Here is a 20,933-nt window from a genome sequence, read left to right as displayed (position 1 = left end):
ATATTGGAAAAATGATCTTGGATTTGAATTCTTGAGAAAGATACCACGATCCAAACTCTCATCTATCGTTTTTTTCTTTTTACAAATTATTTTTATAATTGCATATACATATTTTTCTATACTTTTCAATAATTTTCAAAAAGGTTCAGAAACGAAAAACGCCTCGCCGGAAGTAAACGTCGCGATTAACAAACGCCACGAATTACTTAGGAATAGAGGATGATGATCGTTCGGAACGATGCTTCTATATGTGTGTTTTTGAAAATGAAGGGGGCATATAATAGGGGCAGAGGGTAAAAGAAGAAGGGATCGTCACGTAAAGAGGGCACATACGCATCGAGATCTCGATTTTTTTGCTTGTCGAACGAAACAACGCTTCATTCAAAATAAAGAGGGGAGAAAAAAAAAAAGGAATGAAAAAAAAAAAAGATAAGAAAATTAATCGACAGGTATATTTTCATCGTATTTGGAGACAGATTGAGAAAAACGTTCGACAAGGAAAATTCGGATCGAGGGATGGAGAAACTGCTAGGGTTGCCTACGTAGCACTACGTTATAATATCATATCGTTGTATTTAGATGAATTTTTTAGTGGATACGTACGTACCTAAGCCAGTTTCGTGTACATAGGTGGACGTTGAGAGAAATAAAAATTATATACGAGAATATAGTTTAAACGTAATATTTAAAAAATTGTCTCTTCCAATTCGACGAAAGAAAAAAAATATATATGTCGCTTCACGCTTCATTCAGAATGTTAAAAATAATCGTGATCTCGGATGAAAGAGAAATAATTTTAATAATAAAAAAAAATCTTTACAGCTTTATTTCTCTCAGCGTTAATTTAAAATTAACCTAGTCGAAAGCGTACAGTACGTTTGATCGTAATTTGCATATTTCATTAATGCTGATTTCTACTTAGAACGTTACTCCTAATAACGTTCTGTACACTTTAGCGGTGTTTCTTTGATAAGGCACGAAGGAAAATTCGACATGATAATTATAATTTCATTTCTGGATAAAGTAAATAAAGATAGATGTGAAACATTTCTTTTTAAGTTATACTGTATTATTATTAATATCATTGATATTAATTTTCCTTTAAGTTGTAAAAAAAAAATTAAAAAAGAACATATATAGTTTCACTTAAAAAAAAAACTTGAAACAATTTTTTTACCATTATTCGAGTGCCCTTTTAATTCGAGGTAATGATAGATAAACAAATAATTCAGAATAATATTGCAACGTGTCATCAATAGCGATGATGCAAAAGAAAAAGAAAAAAAAAAAAGGGAAAAATCGAGATTTAAAATTTTTCTTTGTGCCTTCGATTTTGGATCTCCATGTCCTCGACCACATCACATAACAATTCCATTAAACGCCATTCAAAATCACTCACCTCTTCGTTGAGATTACTGACGAGCAGGACAGCGGAGGTTTGCGCATTAGTGGGGACGCGCACCCCAAGGCCAGCTGCACCCAAAGGGAACCCACCGAGGCCAGCCAATCCGCCGGCAGGTGGAACCCCGTTGTACGGGCCTGCTAAGGGCGAGGGTAGACCGTGCATGGCCGCAAAGGGCGTGGGCAGCACACCCGGTGCCCCTGCAATGGACTCTACTTCAGAAAATTTACAAGCTATAGTTAGCATTGTTTCTCTAATTAGACTTGGGTGATGGGGGATCTCTTTGGGGGAAATTGAGGGGAGAACTCTAGGACTTGAATTAGCTGATGGAATTCTAGGGATCTCACGCGGCATTATAGTCGCAGGAAAAATTGAAGAGAGGTAAATTTTAGTGGAATTTTGGTTTTTGGGGGATTTTGGATAATGCAGGGAACTCTAGGATTTCGACGATGGGAGAACAATTGTGGGGAAAATTGTGGATACGCGAGATAAAGTCAAATGGAATTATAGTTAGCAAAAAAATTGGAAAAAAAAAAAAGTAAATTCTATAAGATTTTAAAAGTGGAGGAATTATATAGGAATTTGCGTAATTCTAGGGAATTCTAGGGATCTCTATACACGAAATTAAGTCGCAAAAAGTTGAAAAGAGATGAATAAGATTTTGTTTTTAAAAAAAGTATAATGCTACAGAATTCTAAGATTTCGAAAATTTGTGAAGGAAGGATTTCTAAGATGATTATATATTGCAAAAAAAAAAAAAAAAAAAAATCAAAAAGAAGTAAACTTTGTAGGACTTTGTGTTTTTTTTTTTTTCTTTCAATGATGTCTTAAGATTTTTGTAATTTTTATGATCAAAATGCCAGGTGAAATTTATTTTCTAAATCAATTCTTTTGTTATAGTTAAGATTCAGTATAAAATATATATACATATATATATATTCATATTGTAATTCAAGAGGTAAGACTGTTAGTTTACAAATTTAAAAAAAAATTTTTCCACATCCATGAAACTATTAATAAAAAGACAAGGAAGAAAAAGATATTTCAGATACATAAAATATAGGAATGAAAGGTGGAGATCGAAGATGGATAAAATCGAAACGTCGGCCTGGATCGATCGCCCCTGGCGTTGAAACGTAATTAATTAATTTGCCAGGGAAAATATATAGTCTAACCGCGCGCGATTCGATACCGCGCGAAAATGAAGCTGAAAACGAGGGGTAAATTGGAAACGAATCCGATACAGCAACTGACTCACGATACGACAATTTATCATAAACCTATCAGCCTATCGAGTGACAGGGAGACCCTGTCTATTCTATTAATATAATTAATTCTAATGGACTGAACTGTTCTAGTAACACGGGACTAATTGATCGATCTGATTTTTATGGGTTCATCATTGGCAATCGATATCGCGACAACGAAAAATTGCATCGAAGCGTATCTTGGATTGCAAAGTGTGAAACAATTAAGGAAACATTTATTCTATTCGAAACAGAAACAGAAGCAACAAAATGTGGAATAAAATTTTTGTATTTGAAATTTATTATTTATTTGTGAATTATATTCAATTATCATGCATGCAGGATTTAATTTTTCTTTTTTATTATTCAATTATATATTTTCATACCCTTGAATTTGAATTTTTGATATTCTCATCTCTTTAGATTTTTTATTATTCAAAGTATATAAAATTCATCAAGAATAATAGAACATCCTGTTTCAAGAGATGAAATAATTACTAAAGTTGCAAATTATATAAACTATTTTATTAATAATTCATACAACTACTAGTTTTACCTCTTGAATAAATAACCTATAAATATAATTTTTTAATTCAGAAAGATAATAAATTACACCGTTAAAAATAATAACAATAACGAATAATTTAATTTCAAATAAAATCTCGTTTCCTGTTTCTTTTTCTTCCACAATAAAAATTAATAATTAATTTTCAAAAAAAGTGTGTGTATATATATATATATATATCTACCAATTTCTTTTTTAATCATATTAATGAAAAAAAAAAAAAAATCGTGGAAAATCCACGGTTCTCACCGGGTATTCTTGCACGAGGCTGCGATCCAGCGCCCATCAACAACTGTGGAAGAAGTTCGCCGCCCAAAGCAAGAGATGCCGCGTCCAAATTCGCGTCGCCAGTTGGCAAAGACGGGTTGGTATAATCCCTCGACTTGTCGTTGTTGTACTTCACGTTCAAGTTCTGCATCTTGCTGTAGTCGATGCGCAACGTGCAACAGGAATTATATATGTTCTGACCTTCCAGCGACTGAAACAGAGAAATGAAACAAACATGAGAAAACGTCGATCGGAATATTACATTATTCCTCATCCGTTTCAGTTTTTATATGTATTCTTACATTATCTCGGCGGTTAATAAATTTCAAGGACACATTTGTCAGCATAATCGGTGCCCACACCACGGTGTAATTGTATAACTAACTCCCTGTATCGCTGGTCTCCACCAGCATCCACCAATTACACTAATTAGATCCCTCCATCCCTATTCGAATTACCACAAAACACAAAATCCGGCCAGTCCCCCTCCCCCAAATAGAAACCGATCTCCCACCGAAATGATTCGACCGAAACCACATCGCCCCCTTCATCGCGTTTATCCTTCACTTTCCACCGCAAACGAATCGCCAAATCGAATGATACTACACATCTAGCAGGGAAGCTAGGGATGACTGTACTTCTCTGCCCAAACCTGGTGGCCCCCTACAGCCCCTTTCAAAATCAAAATGCCACTTAATATACCCAACCATACGACTTTACCTATTATCTTTAAATTCACGACAGATTCAATAATAATAACAATATTCCCAAGCTAATAACTTTCGATATTTCTTTTTCAAAATTATAAATTGTTCAAGAGTGCAAGAGAGGGAGGACAAGAACAACGATTCGGTAGCTGGCCCTTTCGACTGGCGTTTCAACCCTGTTAATAACAACACTCGACTAATGCAGACGCAGGAGCGGAAAGATGCAGCCTAATTACGTATGCACGTTCGACTCTGGCAGGCATAGGCGTAGCCTAGCAGAGAGTAAACCCGGGGCCACGATGTTTGACCTGCGTGTGCATTGTTGCAACATGCACGCGTGTACACGCTCCGCTGTATCTCTCCGCCGGCCATATTTACACGGGCTAATGAATTTCATACATAATTACTACAGCCTGCCAGCGCACACCCGGCCCCGTGGCGTGGATCTACCCGTTTGCCCGTCCTTTGGCCGACTCGTGCCAGGATATTTGGAACGATTAGACGACGATGTTGGCCTCGGCTCACGGACGTGTTAAGTCATGGCCCGGCTGGTGTTTAATGCCAGGCCAAACGAATTCCGTTTAATTGGGTTAACTCTCCTCGGTTGGAACGAGATATTAGATACGTATCCAATATTCTTTATCTAATGTTGTTTATTAAATTATTCGATTAGACACTTCGCGTGTCTAAATTTTTATTCGAAAGTTTGTTGAACGATCAATTATATATCTGATATATTTGATATTACAGATTAATATAATTCGTAGAACGAGTTAAATGAAGCTGGACTTCGGTCCATTCGAATAATTAAAAATAGAACGATCGATGGATTCTCTTATTGTTCGTCCCTTTTTGAGATTCGTATAAACGAATTTCTGCGGGTCTGATTGGTTAATTTGAGGGGAATGCCTGTTTATTTTTACGGGCATTTTTCTTTGTACTTCATGGTTATTCGTCATAATATACTGATCCAAAATTTTAATGCATTATTTTCGTATTTTCGAGATAATTTATTTACACGTAAGCTGGACACGCTATAGAAATAATTAAATAATTCCAGTCTTACACGATCATCCCAATTTTGAATATTCAAATTATCTAACCATCAGTCCTGTACAATCCAATTGTTGTACCCAAAACGTTTCACGATTCATCTTCAAATCCCTTCGTTTCATCTTCCCTTTTCCCCGCGGGGAAAAGGAAAAATACACCCCTCCTCCTTTTTCGCAAAGTTTCTCCCTCCCTCCAGTTTCAAACTATTTTCAAAGCTTGACGCTCGTTCGAGCGGCGGGCACGATATTAAAATAATTTCATTCCAGATATCCGGCCAACTTTGTTAACCCAGATTACGTATTCTTTGTACGTCATAGAAAGCTGTAGCTTGCCATTTCGCTGCGTACCGTGATGGCGTGCAGAGGGCGAAAAAAGAGAAGGGGGAGGGGGTGAAAAAAGAGAGAAGAGGGCAAAAAGAGACGGGGAGGAATATTGCGTTTCGGATTATGCGCGTTCCGCGTTTCCCTGTTCAGAAGAGTTTCAGAATATTTTCCAATTGAATTTTTCAGCCCGATTTCCCTTACAGCCGGCTAATCAGTTTGAAATTTACCCCCTCCCTCCTCTCAATTAATTAACTCCAGGCCACGATTTTATGAGAATCGGCGTGGCATTACAATCGTGGCTAATTCTTTCACAGGGATTAATCAAAATTAACGTATGGTATTTGGAGACGTATTCGTTCGAAAATTTTTCTTTTTCAGAGAGAAAAAGAACGAAGGTTAGAGGGAAAAAAAAAAAAAAAAAAAGGTTGGGGGAAATTAGAATTTGTATAATTTAATTTTAATATTAATTTTAATTTTCAAGAAGGGTAATTTTGCGGGTGGAAGAAAAGTTGATTCTCTGTAAAATATTTTTAAAAATGAATGGATGAATTCAGGGAATGTTAATATCAAGGAAGGAGAATATTTTTGAAAAAAAAAAAGGAGTAAAATATCTCGTGGATGAATAGTCCGGCAGCTTATACCTTTTATTGACTTGCTCGTGAGATCAATTTATGCGAAAAAAATCGAGTGTTTGTATTAAAAAAAAAAAAAAAAAGAGTGTATCGAGACGTATATGGAAAAAAAGAAAAAAAATGTATATCGCGTCACAGAACGATGGAGCTCGTTAAACAGTGAAAAATATTTCACTCCGACTTTTATCTAACGTCACTGCTCGAACCACTCTCTGTCCGCATGTATATTCCATGATTGGAAAAAAATATTTATACTTGCTGCGTGCGTCAAAGTATCAGCGAAGAACATAAAGAAGCGATATAATAATACAAACGAGTTTAAAATATCTCCTCCTCGATATCTCCTCAAAAAGAATAAACAACGTGACATAGAATATAGAACATGCTGCACTTTTTTAAAAAATTTTTTTCAAGAGATACAGCAAAACGTCGTACGTGACAATGTATCTAACAATTGCTTAATAATTCGTTAACAATTTCTCGAAAATTTTTACAACGCAATAGAATTCCACGTAGAAACGAGAAAACGAATTCCATCGAATTAAAGGATTACTCGTCTAAAATTGCCTATTACCCGATACATTTTACAAAAATAAAATAAAGAAAAAAAAAAAAAAAAGAAAAGAAAAAATGAATTTGGAATTCACATTTTCACTAATTTCACGAACATTCCATCGTATAAACTCCATGAATAAAGAAGGAAGAATATTCGCGAGGGTTCGCGTGTCCCCCCCTTTTTCTGCCATTTTATATCCGTAGAAATTTCAAACGCGATTATTTGCATTTCTCCCGGACGGTGATGTAATTGCCTGCCGCGAAACATATTTCGCTGCGTTCAATTAATATTTACGGTCCGCGAGCGAGTTCAAACAACCGGGATTATAATATCGTGGCTGGATTAAGTGCACGCTGATGTTTCCGAGTTATGAGAGTGGAGACGTGGAAGATTGCAGGGGCTCGTGTGTGTTTAGCGTGCACGGGAGATTGTTTGTCAATGTGGCACAACGTTGTATTTCGTTGAATCATGTTGGAAGGGTAATAGAGTAATTGGGTAGTTTTTCTTTTTTTTTTTTTTTTGTTCTCTCTATTTATTTATTTCCTTCTTTTTCTTCTCCCCTTCCTGGTTTCGACAAACACGAATTGTTTGAATTGAAGCGAGTTTAGAAAAAGGAATCGAGTGGCTTTGTAATCGAGTTGGTTGTTTGCTGTATTTTAGGAAAAGTAGATTTTTCGAAAAGAAGAAAGAAATATGGGGAAAAAGAGATTGTATGTTTACGTTTAATTTGAATTTGGCGCGCGCGGTGGCGCTTCGATCGACCTATCGGATCGGGTGAAAGAAAATTCAACATGGCGTCGTGCAATTCGAAAAATTCTCGAAAAGACTGGTGCAATCTAATCGAATGGGATCATTTAAGCAATTATGACCCTTCATTTCGAAGAATTCTTTACGAAGACAGATTTTTATTCGATGATAAATTGGATGGATTGGGTATAAACACGATTAAAAGAGCAACTCGAAAGGTCGATATAATATAAAGTTCCATTTATGGGAGAGAGTAAAGCTGGCTACCTCTCCGCAGAAAATGGAAAATTATACAGAATAACATTTTTCTTCGATTGACTTTAGAATTCTATAAACTTCGATCGGTTCGAGCTCGCTGATAGAATCGGGACTTATATCTAAGAGGATTATCATGAAAAAACAGAGTGATAAAAAACAGAGGGGAAAACAGAGGATAAGAGGTTGGAAAATAGTAAAAGTCGTTGGGTTTCCACCGAATCGCTTAAAGTATCTCTGAGAATCAAGATTCTTTCAAAAGCAATGGAAAAAAAAAAATGTCTCTACAAATGTTTCCCCCTGTTGCAATAAGACCAAGAATTTTCCCGATCAATACATTAATATTATTATTTTTTTTTTTCCAATCCTTCGACAATATACAATAAAATTCGTAACAAGCTAATTTTAAACAACGCAAATATACAGAACGGTCGAAATCAAATTTGAATATCTTCCGTTGTTGAAGAAATTTTATTAACAAAAATTGTTATGGAAGGGATCATGTAATACTGTTAAATTTAATTGGACCATCCCGTATATGAAACTAGTATACACTCAATTCTATCATAACATCGAAAACATTTGATTTTTTATAGAACAAAAATTATAGACAATTTTCCTACAGCACGGCTTAATAAACGCGAATTATCCGTTTCCATCGTGCTATTTTCGTTCACGCGCACATCCTACCGATTTGTATCGCGTTCGAAGTCGCGATTTAACACGGACGACGAAAGATTTTCTATATATTTATATAGAAAAGTTTTACTGTATTTGTGAACGAAAAAGCGTGCACATTTACTTATTTTTATCATGCATTTAAACCTCCCTCTCCACGAACGAATTAAAAAAAAAAACCAGGACGAATTAATTATCCGAAATTCAAAAAAGTCTGACCTGAATTCTGAGGGAAGATAAAAAAAAAAAAAAAAAAGGAAAAGGAGTGGAAGATCGAAAAATTCGAAACTTTGAACCTGGATCACTCTATACATATACATATATATAACTCGAGAGTAACCGCATCGAGTAAGCTGTTGCAGTTAATTTTGAAAGGGGATGTTTATTGCATGGAACTGTGGACTGTTGGCCGAGCTTCCGCGGATTTCTATTCGAGTGGCCGAATTAACGTTCGTTAACGAGCACAATCTCGCGACAGAATTTTGTTGGACCAGAGATCGTGGCGAGGATAGAGGTTTGGTAAGAAGGGAGGGTGGCGGTGGTTTCTGTGGACGGATTCTTCGAGTGCGGGTGGTTTTTGAAACTGGTCGAGGACCGACCTCGCGTATTTTCTTGTGAGATTTGTGATTTCTTAATCCTTAGAAAAAAAAGAGAGAGAGGAGGATAAAAAGATTCGTGAAATGAAACGAATGATAATCGTAATTCTAACTAACGGAACGAAATAAAAATCCAATTCGATTGTTGAGAATTGAAAAAAAATAAAAATATATTTATAACGGGGGAGAGAGAGAGAGAGAGAGAGAGAGAAAATCGTGTTTCGTTTTTTTCTTTCTTTTTTTTTTTTTTAAGAGGAAAAAAAGGGGTGGAGATTAAAATTTACATTATTCGCCTCCGCGGCACCTGGACCCTCTAATGGACGACACTTTCGCTGGTATTTTCCACGAAAAATTTCGATCTGTCCCGTGGGAGAATGGGGATAAACAATGGCCGCACGAGAGACAACGGTTCTCCGGAGAAGCGAGGAAGAAAAAGGGGAGAGGGGGAAAGGGTAGGTAGAATTTTTGTATACGTTTTTGGTGAAAAAGTTAAAATGGATACTCACGAGTTTGGCGGTTTGAGCTGACAGCATGTCGGCGTATTGTATTAGTGCCTGGAAAGTATCTGAAACAAAGGGGGAAAAAAATGGTTAGATTGGATTGGTGGAGAATTTTTGGGCGAGTAACGATAAAAGGAAAATAGAAAAGAGAGAAAAAAAGAGTTTTGTTGCTGTACAAGTAATTTTATTAATTATTTTTTTACAGAAAAATAAGAAAATTTCATTTCATTTGCAAAAGATCTTGCAAAAGAATTTTAATTCCGAGCTCATCTTCCAAATCGTTCGAATCATTTCAAGCACTAGTTGCTTGAAACAGAAAAAAATTTAATTTCTCTTAACCTCTTTGAGTGAGGAGTAAGATTAAATTAAAAAAGTTTCTTCTTAAAAAAGAAAAAGTTCCTTAAGAAATCTGTTTATGGAGAAACAAAACCCATCTACCTATGAAAACGAATCCCGGCAATATTCAATGTACAAATGAAAATAATGAAAAGAATATACGAAACCAGGGATTATCGTTCGATATTCGAAAAGCAAATGCCATTCTCACGGTGGTTTGCATCGGTGAAAATTAAATAAAAGCCGAAATTAAATGGAAATAAAGGGGGATCGCTCTGGATTCACGGTAATATGTTGTGACAACGGTCACATTTTTCCCTCTATGGAACAGAATTTTTATTATCCCCCCGATCCCACTCCCCGTCCACGATCAAATAACGATGGAAATTGAATAACGTTGCTACCGGCAAAAAATTCGATCTCGTTGTTGCATTATATAGCTAATAAAACGTTTTTTCATGCATTTTTCTGCTTTTTTCATTTTTTCTTTTTTTTTTCTTTCTTTTTTTTACCGAAAGATCCGATCAACATCGACAGTTTTCTGTCATTTTCTTTTATATATATATATATATATATATTTTCTTTTTTTTTCTTTTTTTCACTGTTATTTTATAATACTGATAAATGAAAACGAAAATGATATCGATTCTAAATAAAAATTTCGGTGCGTTTATGTGATTACATTAAGAATATCGAACACAATACACATTCTATGTTAGAACACAATTTCAATGATGCATCATCCTGTATTAAATTCACATAACTTCTAAGATGTTTTACACTATTGATTTGTACAATTTTTCTATGCTAAATTTACATTTCGATAATGCACTATTCTATATTAGATTTATATAATTTTCATGATGCATTGTTATACTACGTTTATACAAATTCGACAACGAAAATGTACATTTTGCATCCTCGATTCAAATAGATTCTGCAACGTGCTCTGTGGATTCCACTAGATTTAGTTCATTCGAATAGCACACAGCTTTTAATCCAATACTATAATTTTCAACAAAAATTCTCAATAATAATGAATTCTCGATAAACGTCGAACATATTTAAAATTCTAATTTCCTTTAACAGATATCTATAGAATTACAAATAAATCTTCGTTTAGTATAAATAAGGAATTAAAAGAATCATTCAAGAAACGTATTTCAAATGAAATGAAAAAAAATAGATATCGTCTTCACTCGTAATTGTGCATATGTTTTTAATTCCAAACTGTTGAGAAATGCCAAGTTATTATCTTACTTAATAATATGCCACTTTTCTTCTTTATCTTCTCTCTTCTTTGTTCTTTAAAGATTTCGTTCGATGTGAAAATGTGATCAGGATTGTGGAATTTGGACTTTTTAATATGGATTTTTCATTTGTACCGATTTTCCCGGGAAAATGAAATTTTCAAATACCTAATTTACAAAGTTACAATTGGATAAGTTCCCCCCTCGTAAATTTTGAATTGACAAATGTTCATTCGAAGTTTTGATTAAGGAAATATTTTCATTACGATATTTCGCGAGCGATGAATTTTCAATTTTTAAACTTCCAATTTCGAAATTTTCTCCATTCACTTTCTAAAGTTTTAGAACTTTTATACATCTCTAAACTTCTCTGTTTTCACTTTGTATTTAATTTCTAAATTTGAATTTTGATTCGTGAAAAAATAGAGATGCAAATATTCGAAGAAGAAAAAAAAATGTTTTCAATTCTACGTTCTTTTGAAAATTATATTATCGTATTCCTTTAACGTTGACGTACAAAATATTTGTTCCAACACGTCATAATCGTAAAAATCGATCCATCTTACGAATCGATGATATATTTATACATATTTTTCTTCGTTCGAATTTCAACGAATAAATACCATCAAACTGTACAAAGTAACGAACATAAAGAAGGAAACCACAAAAAAGGGGAAAAAAGGAAGAAACAAAGAGCCTAATCAAAGAAACAAAAACTAAAAAAAAAAAAAAAAAAAAAAATCAAAAAAAGAGGCATGGAAATTGAACGAACGAATAGCCACTTGACCGAATGAAACTTTAATTGGACACTGAATGCTTCTTCGCTTTAATTTAGGCCTCCGTGATTTCGCCAATCAACCGCTATTTGTCTCAAAGCCGTCCTCTTTGAAAATTTCTCGTCCCTTTCAATCAAGAACAACAGCCTCTTTTGTTCGATCGAGCGTCCATTGATTGAACGTCTTTTGGATAACCAATTGTCGCCAAGAACGACGATATCGATATTGTTTTTTAACAGCCGGGGATATTTCTTCCCATTTTCTTGCTTCTCATCGAACGTAATTGGTAATCGGATAATTTGTTCCTCCTCTTGTCTCTTCACAACGTATATAGATTAGACCGAGATTGGAGCAAGACTGATTTAAATTGTTATTTCGATATCGAGATTTTATTACTTCGCTTTATTTGTTGGACTGGAATTAACGAACGGGAGAGCATAATAATAATACAAGTTTGAGAGAAAATATGACGAAGATTTTGCAACAGATCTAAGTTATATCGTGAAAGATTTTTAAGGAAAGAATTTTAAATTCTTTCTACAAAAGTAATTGATAAAGAAAGGAAATTTTATTGGATTCCGTATAGATGGAAAAGAGAGAGAGAAAATAAATAATTGATCGATATTGATCATATTGACGTTTCAAAAGTATGACACGAGGTCCATTTTGTTATTGCAACCTCGAACGAACATCTCGAAAGTAAAAAAAGGAAAAGTTGCCACGACACAAAATAAAATATTCGAGAATTTTACCACCGGTCTGAACCGGTGAATTTCTAACTGGTATTTTTTTTACCCGGAATGAAGCAGGCTTTTATCTAACTGGTGTCTAAAAAAAAAAAAAAAAAAAAGAATTTGCGTATCGATTTCGAAATTTATTCTTCGTCTGCAAATGCAAAAAAAAGAAAAGAAAACAAAAAAAAAACAAAAAGATTCGAGACTAAAAAATATTTAAGAAATGAAAAATTTAATAAGTCGAACTCTCTGATCGAAGAACAGAGATCGAATATCTGCTCGCATTCTACATTCGCGTCGTATCAAGAAACATCAAGGCTTTCCAAGGATTAGACGAGAACGATCGAATTTCAATTTCCTCCTTTGCCGAGGATAAATGTACAAAGGAATTAAGGGAATAAGTACATATTTCTGACGCACCCGGTATACTCGAGTGCTACCGAAGGTACTAACGGTGTCGACGTCGTCGAGGCAGAATACACTTCAAGTGTACACTGAAGTACTAAAGTGCCGTGCATGTCTGCCAGCAAGAGTGGCGTCTATACAAGGTGGCCCAGTAGCTATTGCACTGGAGGAGGAAAACAAGAGCCACTTTGAAATGTTCGAAATCCGTCAGTCTTTCTCGGTTCTACTCTGTTTCTTTCGAGGTGTACGTGGAAATTTTTCAATGGGAAACTCGTTCTGGAAATAGTTCTGCGCGAATTTTGATTGAAAAAAAGAAAAAGGAAAAAGCTTATCCGAATTAAACAAATTATTTTCTCTAGTAATTTTTATAAAAATTGCAAGAAATGCTTCGATCAATCGTTCGTGAAAGAAATGATTCGAGTACAATGTCATTCGAATTTCACATTTTTTTTTTTAAAACGTTCATAATTTTAAAATTCGATAAAACGGTACTTACTGTTCTTCGTGAAAGTGACGATTTTCAGCACCTTGCCAAAACGTGTGAATATCTGCAACAGAAAACGAGAAAAACCAAAAATTAGAATTGGCAAGGACTGCGCTCGACTGTGTTCGAGCGATCGAATGTGGCGTACCATCGACCATTGTTGTTAGAACAACAATAACGGCCAACACACAAATTGGCCATCTTCCTGCATTTCTCTTGTCACAATCTCTACAACAACAAGAAGGGGGCAGGCAACCAACCCTCGGAAGGAGCAAGCCCGCATGATCGTTCGAAATTGGTACTTGGTACAGGTGATTCCAAGGCTGCGTGCCCAGGCAAATATTGGCCTTTGCTATTATTAATTCGATCGTCTGGCCCACTCAATCGGCTATATGTATGATAATGACGGCGATTCGAGGCCGATGATTATCAACCCGTGGCGTACATGCAACGTAAGCAACGAATTTTCGAGCACGTCGTTGCTACGATAAGCCTTTTAGGATCTGCTCGATTATCCTTGTACCGATTCGAGATATGTATATGTACAAGGATAAGAAGTCGAATAATAGTGGAAAAGGAAATTAAATTCGTTTTTTTTTTTTTTTTTTGACAAGAGGATTCTTTAAAAATATAAAAATTCCTTCTCTGAGAAAATTTTTTATCGTTCCTATACATAACAATTCAAATTATTCTTACTTTTCTATCATTTTCAACATTTCGAAACAGAAATCTTTTAAATCGACTCGATTTTCCACAATTTCTGTTCCTTTCAAATCTTCTTTTAAATCTTCTTTTAAAAATTCTTTACGCTTTCAATAATCAATAATCAAACTCGATGGGCACGGATACGATCTCCTCTACCTACGAGACGAGATATTTTCTTCCTTTTCTTCCACTTATCACGCGCATCGTCGACGACGATACAAAGCACGCAGGATTGCTACTCTCGTCAGAGAGTAGAGATGCGTTTAATCGAGCGCGATAACGGTGCAGTTATTATCCCTGAGACAGAGATTAAAATTTTAATTGCAGCCACGAAGCCGGGCCCTCGTGTCGCCCTCTGACTACTGTGTCCCACTTTTTTCGCCACCACTTCTCGGCTGGTTTGGATGGATGGACGGATAAAAATACGGCCGATCCTTTTGTTGTTTACGAGAAAAACTAATTACCCGAGCTTAGAGCATTTAAACGAGAACGTGCAGCTCTTCAAAGAGGACTCGGTTCCTCGCCAACTTTCTTCTTCACGTGACGTATCAACTGCAGTGAGGTATTTAATGCGATAAGTTTGACGAGCAAAAAGGGATTCCAACGGAGGAATAAATTTCGACGGATTTTTTTTCTCGCGCCTCTTTCACGAAAATATCGATAATACCGATCGTGGAATAAAAAAATTGCACTCTAATATCCGTGTTTCTTCTATTTAATCAACGTAAACATAACCAACACTTTTTAATCACCATCGGTCCATCAGTTTGATCGAAAGGATTAGGCAAGGGATTAAGCAGTCGCTAATTAAAGTATTATTCAATTAGACGGATATCGCAGCAAAATGTCAAAATATGTAAATACAATTATCGTTACGAAAGAAGAGTAAAAACGTTAAGAGGGGAACACGATCGATTCCAACGTGATTATTCTCGAAAAATATCGAGCACGAAAAAAAAAAAAAAAAAGAAATGAAAGCCGTGAGAGATGAAAGTGACTGTATTAAATTAACGCTATAAAAAAAAAAAAAAAAAAGAAAAAGAAAAAAGATGAAGCGAAAAACGTTATATAGTTGATTTAAAAGAGTAGATCATAGATCAATGTAAATACTTCTGCCTGAATGCTCGCCCGTCCCAACCCTTTCTCCTCCTCCTCCTTCTTCCCCTCCCCATTTTCATCCATCATCCTCTTTATTTTTCAACGCGTCGGATTTATCGTAACGCCGGGGGAAAAAATATAAATTCTTCATTCGAGCCGTCACAACTCGGCTCGATATTGAATATTCGATGAGAGAGTTAAAACGCGTGACACTGCCTGCATTAGCTGCTCCCCCCTTTTACGAATACAACCAATCCCGCCTCCTCACGTCACGATTCCATTCACATTTGCAGATATTTCTCGCGTCGTCCCGCCACCGCCGCCGCCGCCATGCATTTTTATGAGATTTCAGTTATTTACCGACGGAATTATCAGCGTTTCGACAAGGAAATAATATAATAGTTGGTTAACGACCACTAACTATTCCTGTTTTGATGATTTTCTCTCGCCACTTTTTTGCGAAGAAAGCGCGTGACGGTGGTTTGGATGGAAGGTAGGGGCAAATAAGGTTAGCTCTTTCATTTTTTTTTTTTTTTCTTTAAATAAATTGTCGTCTATCCGATTGTACGTAGATACGAAATATTTGCGAGCATATGAAATGATTAATAGCGATAGTAGCGTAGAAGATTTTGAAAGATTTTCATTACTATCGTTGTTCATTCGTTCGAAGAAATATACAATCGTAAATTTTTCTGTAAGATAAATTCATTATTATAAATTATGCAAAAAAAAAAAAAAAAAATTTGAATAGGTGAAAGCAATTGTGATAGAAAAATTTAATCAATTTGATTTTTTGAAATATACAGTTTTAAGGTGAAAAAAAAAAAAAAAAAAAGGGTGGAGGGGAAAGAAATCATACACCAAATTCTCGCGGATAAAGATTCCTTTTCTTTCCATTTCATATGAAATTCTAATTCATACGTTCGAATGTTACCACCTGGATACTGGTTTTTTATAAAATTTAAGTTTTAATGATGTAAACGTAACGATGCGTTTCAGTGAAAATTTTTTTTAACGAGCCACTCATTTCCCCTCATATCGGATAAATCATGACCAATTAGCGTACTGAAAAAGAAAACGAGGAAAAAAATATTACTTTACTACGTACATTCCGCGTATTAAAATAGTTGGCGCGGTAAAGTTGTTATCTATTCGTTCGATATTCGATAAAAATAATTAGAGGATCAATTATATATATATAAAAAAAAATAATACACTCAGATCACCATTAATCCGATAATATAATGAAAAAAAGTGTTTTATCCAATTTCAAATCTGATATATATTATTCGAATGTGAAAAAATTTTATATTATATCAATTTACGGTTAATTAACGAGAATTTATTTATTTTTCAAAAGCGTGTCGCACTTTTTTTCCTTCTTTTTTTTTTTTTTTAAGTATTTAAACAGCTTTCAAACGCAGTAGCTCATTCAATAAAAAAATACTTTCGAGACTCAAAGGATTAATTTTTCTTCCATCATAAATTTACAAAATCAAAGGATAAATAAATAAATAAAACAAAAGCGACTGAAAGCTTCTCGAAAAAGCATTAAGCACATAAAATCAATAGGATCTCTGTGGAACCATTTGAGCGCTAATTATTTAAGCTCGACTCTTATTTCCCCGCAAACGAACCACAGTGAGAGCTCTCTCTCTCTCTCTCTCTCTCTCTGGCCAATGGATTCCGCGAAATTAACCAGAAAATGAACGGAAACAACAGTAGGCGGACGCGCGTAAAGTATCGCTAATAACAATAAAAATTGCCATTTTCCGCCGCCAAATGCTCATTATCGTTAATATTCTCGATGGCTCGTTTTTAGGCTAATTGCACACAGATTCGAACATATTCTCCAAAATGGAAATATCGTGTGTTTAACATTTATTCGGTTCATCGGAGGATTTTATCATACAATCATATTCGCGCTCGAAGAAAATATTTAGATTGTTAGAAGAAAGACAAATTTTCCCTTTCGCTATTGCAAGTAACGTAAAATCGTGCGCTGATAATTATTAATTAATTAATTAATTAATTAATTAATTAATTGGTCCTTGGAGCAAGGAACGAATTATGTTGTATCAACTTTTAAAATTTCATCAACTTTTTCTAATATAAGAAAATTCCTTGTTAATAACAATATTATTAGGTAAAATTTTTCTTGAAATTGATTAAAAAACTTTGATTAGAATGTTCAAAGTTAAATAACTTAACAACAAATCGTTGTAGAATATTCCAATAGATGCGGTTAGAAGCACGGATGCTTCCTGCTCGAAATACCGTTCGTTTCATCCCGATACGACTTTCGATTCCACAGATATCATCGTTCGAACCGAATCATAATTTTTTTCTCACACTTGCACTGACCGCTACTCAACGATACCTCGGCTGAGTCAACCACTTCTATTTAGCGAGTACTCACTTGCTAGAGCAGGTCAAGCAGTCACTGACTACTATCACTTTATGCCTGAACTTTGGAAACCTGTATCTCGGGAACCCATCGAGATATCGACTTGAAACAAAGCGCATTTTTAAGGGCATCGTTCCTTCGTCTATCTAACGAACACGGTTCGAAGAAAAATTTTTGAATATATTAAAGAATATAATATTTTTGAGTATGGATTTTTTAAAACTATAGAGTCACTGATCTACTGCACTTTAGATCTCAACTTTGCAAGCTTATATTAAGGATTTAAAACAATGCAAATTTTTAAGGGCATCGTTTTCGAAGAAAAATTTTTGAATACATTAAAGAATATAATATTTTTGAGTATGCATTTCTTAAAACAATATAGATAGACGAAGTCATTGATCTACTACACTTTAGATCTTTTCAAGTCTTGAAAATCCATCGAGATATCGACTTGAAACAAAGCGAATTTTTAAGCATCGCTTCTTCGTCCATCTAACGAACAGATTTTGAGGAAAAATTTAAAAAATATTAGGTTGGACGGGCACGTAAGATTTTTCGGTGTTGCTTTCAACGCAATATTCATTTCTTTGAAGAAATGTTTAATTATATATATATATCTCGAGATCGCATTTATAGAAAGTGAATAAGAAAAATTCAGGTTCAACGAACGTTTGCCAACGTTGGCCGCTGGTATAAACGGTTCCGGATAAAGCAACCGACGTAATTAACGAAAATCGAGGCCGGCGCAATCCCGGCGATTCCGATTGCATTTTCGAATTCCAGGGAATCGATGATATTTCTTTCGCCGGCGGCCACGATTCGCGCGCGGTTTTGTTTAATTATTGCCCACGGTTATTTCGTCTGCTCGCCACGGTTATTTCGCTATCAGTGACGGGCAATTTGCCTGCCTGCCCGCGTTTTTCAACCGATCCACCCCTCCGCCTCCTCTCTCTATCGTCCCCCGCTTTCGATTCGATGCCCGGTTTCGATGCCGCGGCGACGAAACTATGATTACGAATTAATGGAAGGAAAATTCGTATCGTTTGTCAGTCGAGATTTCTATTAACCGTCTCCACTCTGTATCCCAGGCGAGGAATCGTATTCGCCGTGGTCGAGTTTGGAGAGACCAAATCGGTGCGATATTGCGTAATTATTTCTCGGTTTGGAGAAAGATGGAAAAGAAAATAAATAAATAAATAAATATCCATTGCCAACGCGATTATTCCAAATGTGTTTCTTTCCATCCATCTATCCGTCTCTCTCTTCTTCGAAATGGTAAAAATTACACTATTGTCGTTCGAACGGGTGTACTCTTTCTCGAAAAGTGTGCGAGCTTTCGAACAGCTTGATTTCCCGCGGGATTTTTCTCGTTGGAAAGCTCGAATATCTCGGCCACGGGAACGACGACGTGGATATTATGGCGATTGAATACCGATCGACATAATTTATCCCCCAACTACGAGTGCGGAATTTATACGCGTTAATATCCTTAACTATTTCGACAATTATTCTTTCGATTCTTCCTAACTAACTCTTATCCATCCAAGTGATTTTTAACGATAATTCGTATCGATTCGACTCTTTTTTTTCTTTTTTTTTTTTTTTTTTTTGCAATTTCAATTTTGATTCGTTCGAGGAAACGACTTATACGACGACTTACGACGAATTTTGCGGGGCTGTGCGTACTTTTTTTCGTTTAAAAATACATAAAAATATTCCAACCGGGATATTTCCAGCGTCAAAATGATTTATTCGAGGAGACGGGAAATGAAGCAGGGGTTTTACCGGGGTTGTTTCAGTTTTTTTTTCTTTTTTTTTTTTTTAAACAACCTCGTATTACAACACTGTACAAAATTAAAATACAGTTTACGAGGAGGCGGGGTGAATTTGAAAAACGTAATTTTTCGCCGCATCTCTCCCTCTCTCTCCCTCTCCCTGTTTTTCCACGATTTGTCAATGCCCACGGAGGAGTGGAGCCACGTCGGTTGATCGAACATTTATCCGCATCATGAATATATACGTCGATACAATACACAGTTTTTCAACAAAAACAGAAACGTATTAAACGTATCGTGTTTGTTTGATACGTTTGGAGAAAACGAACACGGGGGCTGGGAGGGAGGGGTTGGAAATGGAAATGGGAGGATAAAAAATTCAACGGCACTCCGCGGTTACGTTTAATTAAAATACAGACAACCCCTCTCCCTCCCCCCCCCTCGATTTTTTTTCAATAAATACCCGCCCCCGCTTTTATCGCGTTCGACGTCACTTGGAAACTCCACTTAACACCGTTAATGCGTTTGTTATTGTCCCACGTGTTTTAATATTTAACGCGATTCCCCTCCTCCCCCTCTTAATGCCCCTCTCAACTTTTTCTTTTTTCTTCCTCCTCCTCCTCCTCCTCTTTTTTCCTCTTTTTTTTTTGATGCGATGAACATCAACCGTGCAAATTCGACGTAAAACAATTCGTTACGTTGATAATTAGATTTTTAGACGCCTATTCTTGAATTTCGAAATAAGAATTCGAAATAAAATTGGAAGGGTTCGTTTAATAAATTCGTTTAGAAATAAAGAAATGTCGATATTCAATATCTGCGGCCTGTTTAATATATATAACAACGATAGATAATGGATAAAATAAATTAAAACTGGCAAAGTCTCGTAAACACTCGATACTCGACTTCGGAAGCTCTCGCTTCCTCCCCCCTATTGAATTTTTCGAAAGAACTCGGGAAAGATAATTCGTTTGGGAGACACCAGGGAAATGCTTTATTATCCGACTCCTTATTGTGTCGTCATCTCCACCCGCCACCGAAATGGACTTTAGTCGTCGATGAAACGAGGGGGAGGGGCAGCCGTTTAAGAATTTTTCGCTCGAGTTTGTCGCACGAATCGAGATCTGCCACCACGATGAGAAAACTTTCGCGGAATCGGGCTTAAACTTGCAACTGTAAATTGGAGGACGTGACTCGAACATTTTTTCGTTTTTTCCCTTTCTTTCTTTTTTTTTTTCCTCCCCCTACCCTTTCGTCGATTTTATTAGATTCGATCGTCGAGGGACGTTCGAAGCTTTGGAAATTGATATGGATCAATTGGTGAGCGAAGAAGTAAGTTTGGCGAACTTATCAATTGGTTAATATTATCAATAGTTCAATAGTAAGAGATTCTCTGTAAATTCTTAAGTATCTTTTAAACGCATTTTTTTCT

The 20,933-nt window shown here is 35.6% G+C and overlaps 1 protein-coding gene across 15 annotated transcripts in view; it reads right to left on the bottom strand.

The window, feature by feature from the left end:
• Positions 1 to 20,933, bottom strand: part of heph (polypyrimidine tract-binding protein 1 heph) — a 455,618-nt gene that overhangs the window by 24,734 nt on the left and 409,951 nt on the right. For 9 of the 15 annotated variants that reach the window (XM_031916317.2, XM_086906233.1, XM_086906236.1 and 6 more), the window contains 4 exons: positions 13,526 to 13,577; positions 9,535 to 9,593; positions 3,464 to 3,692; positions 1,400 to 1,617 (listed from right to left, as the gene is read on the bottom strand). In XM_031916317.2, coding sequence (XP_031772177.1) covers positions 1,400 to 1,617; positions 3,464 to 3,692; positions 9,535 to 9,593; positions 13,526 to 13,577 — 558 coding nt within the window. The remainder of the gene's footprint in view (positions 1 to 1,399; positions 1,618 to 3,463; positions 3,693 to 9,534; positions 9,594 to 13,525; positions 13,578 to 20,933) is intronic. The other 6 variants (XM_086906239.1, XM_086906235.1, XM_086906238.1 and 3 more) reach the window with 2 other exon arrangements.

Source organism: Apis florea, unplaced genomic scaffold, assembly GCF_048593485.1.
Source record: "Apis florea isolate Af1SG1 unplaced genomic scaffold, ASM4859348v1 contig_2492_pilon, whole genome shotgun sequence".
NCBI lineage: Eukaryota > Metazoa > Arthropoda > Insecta > Hymenoptera > Apidae > Apis > Apis florea.
This window is presented reverse-complemented; position numbering and strand designations above follow the sequence as displayed.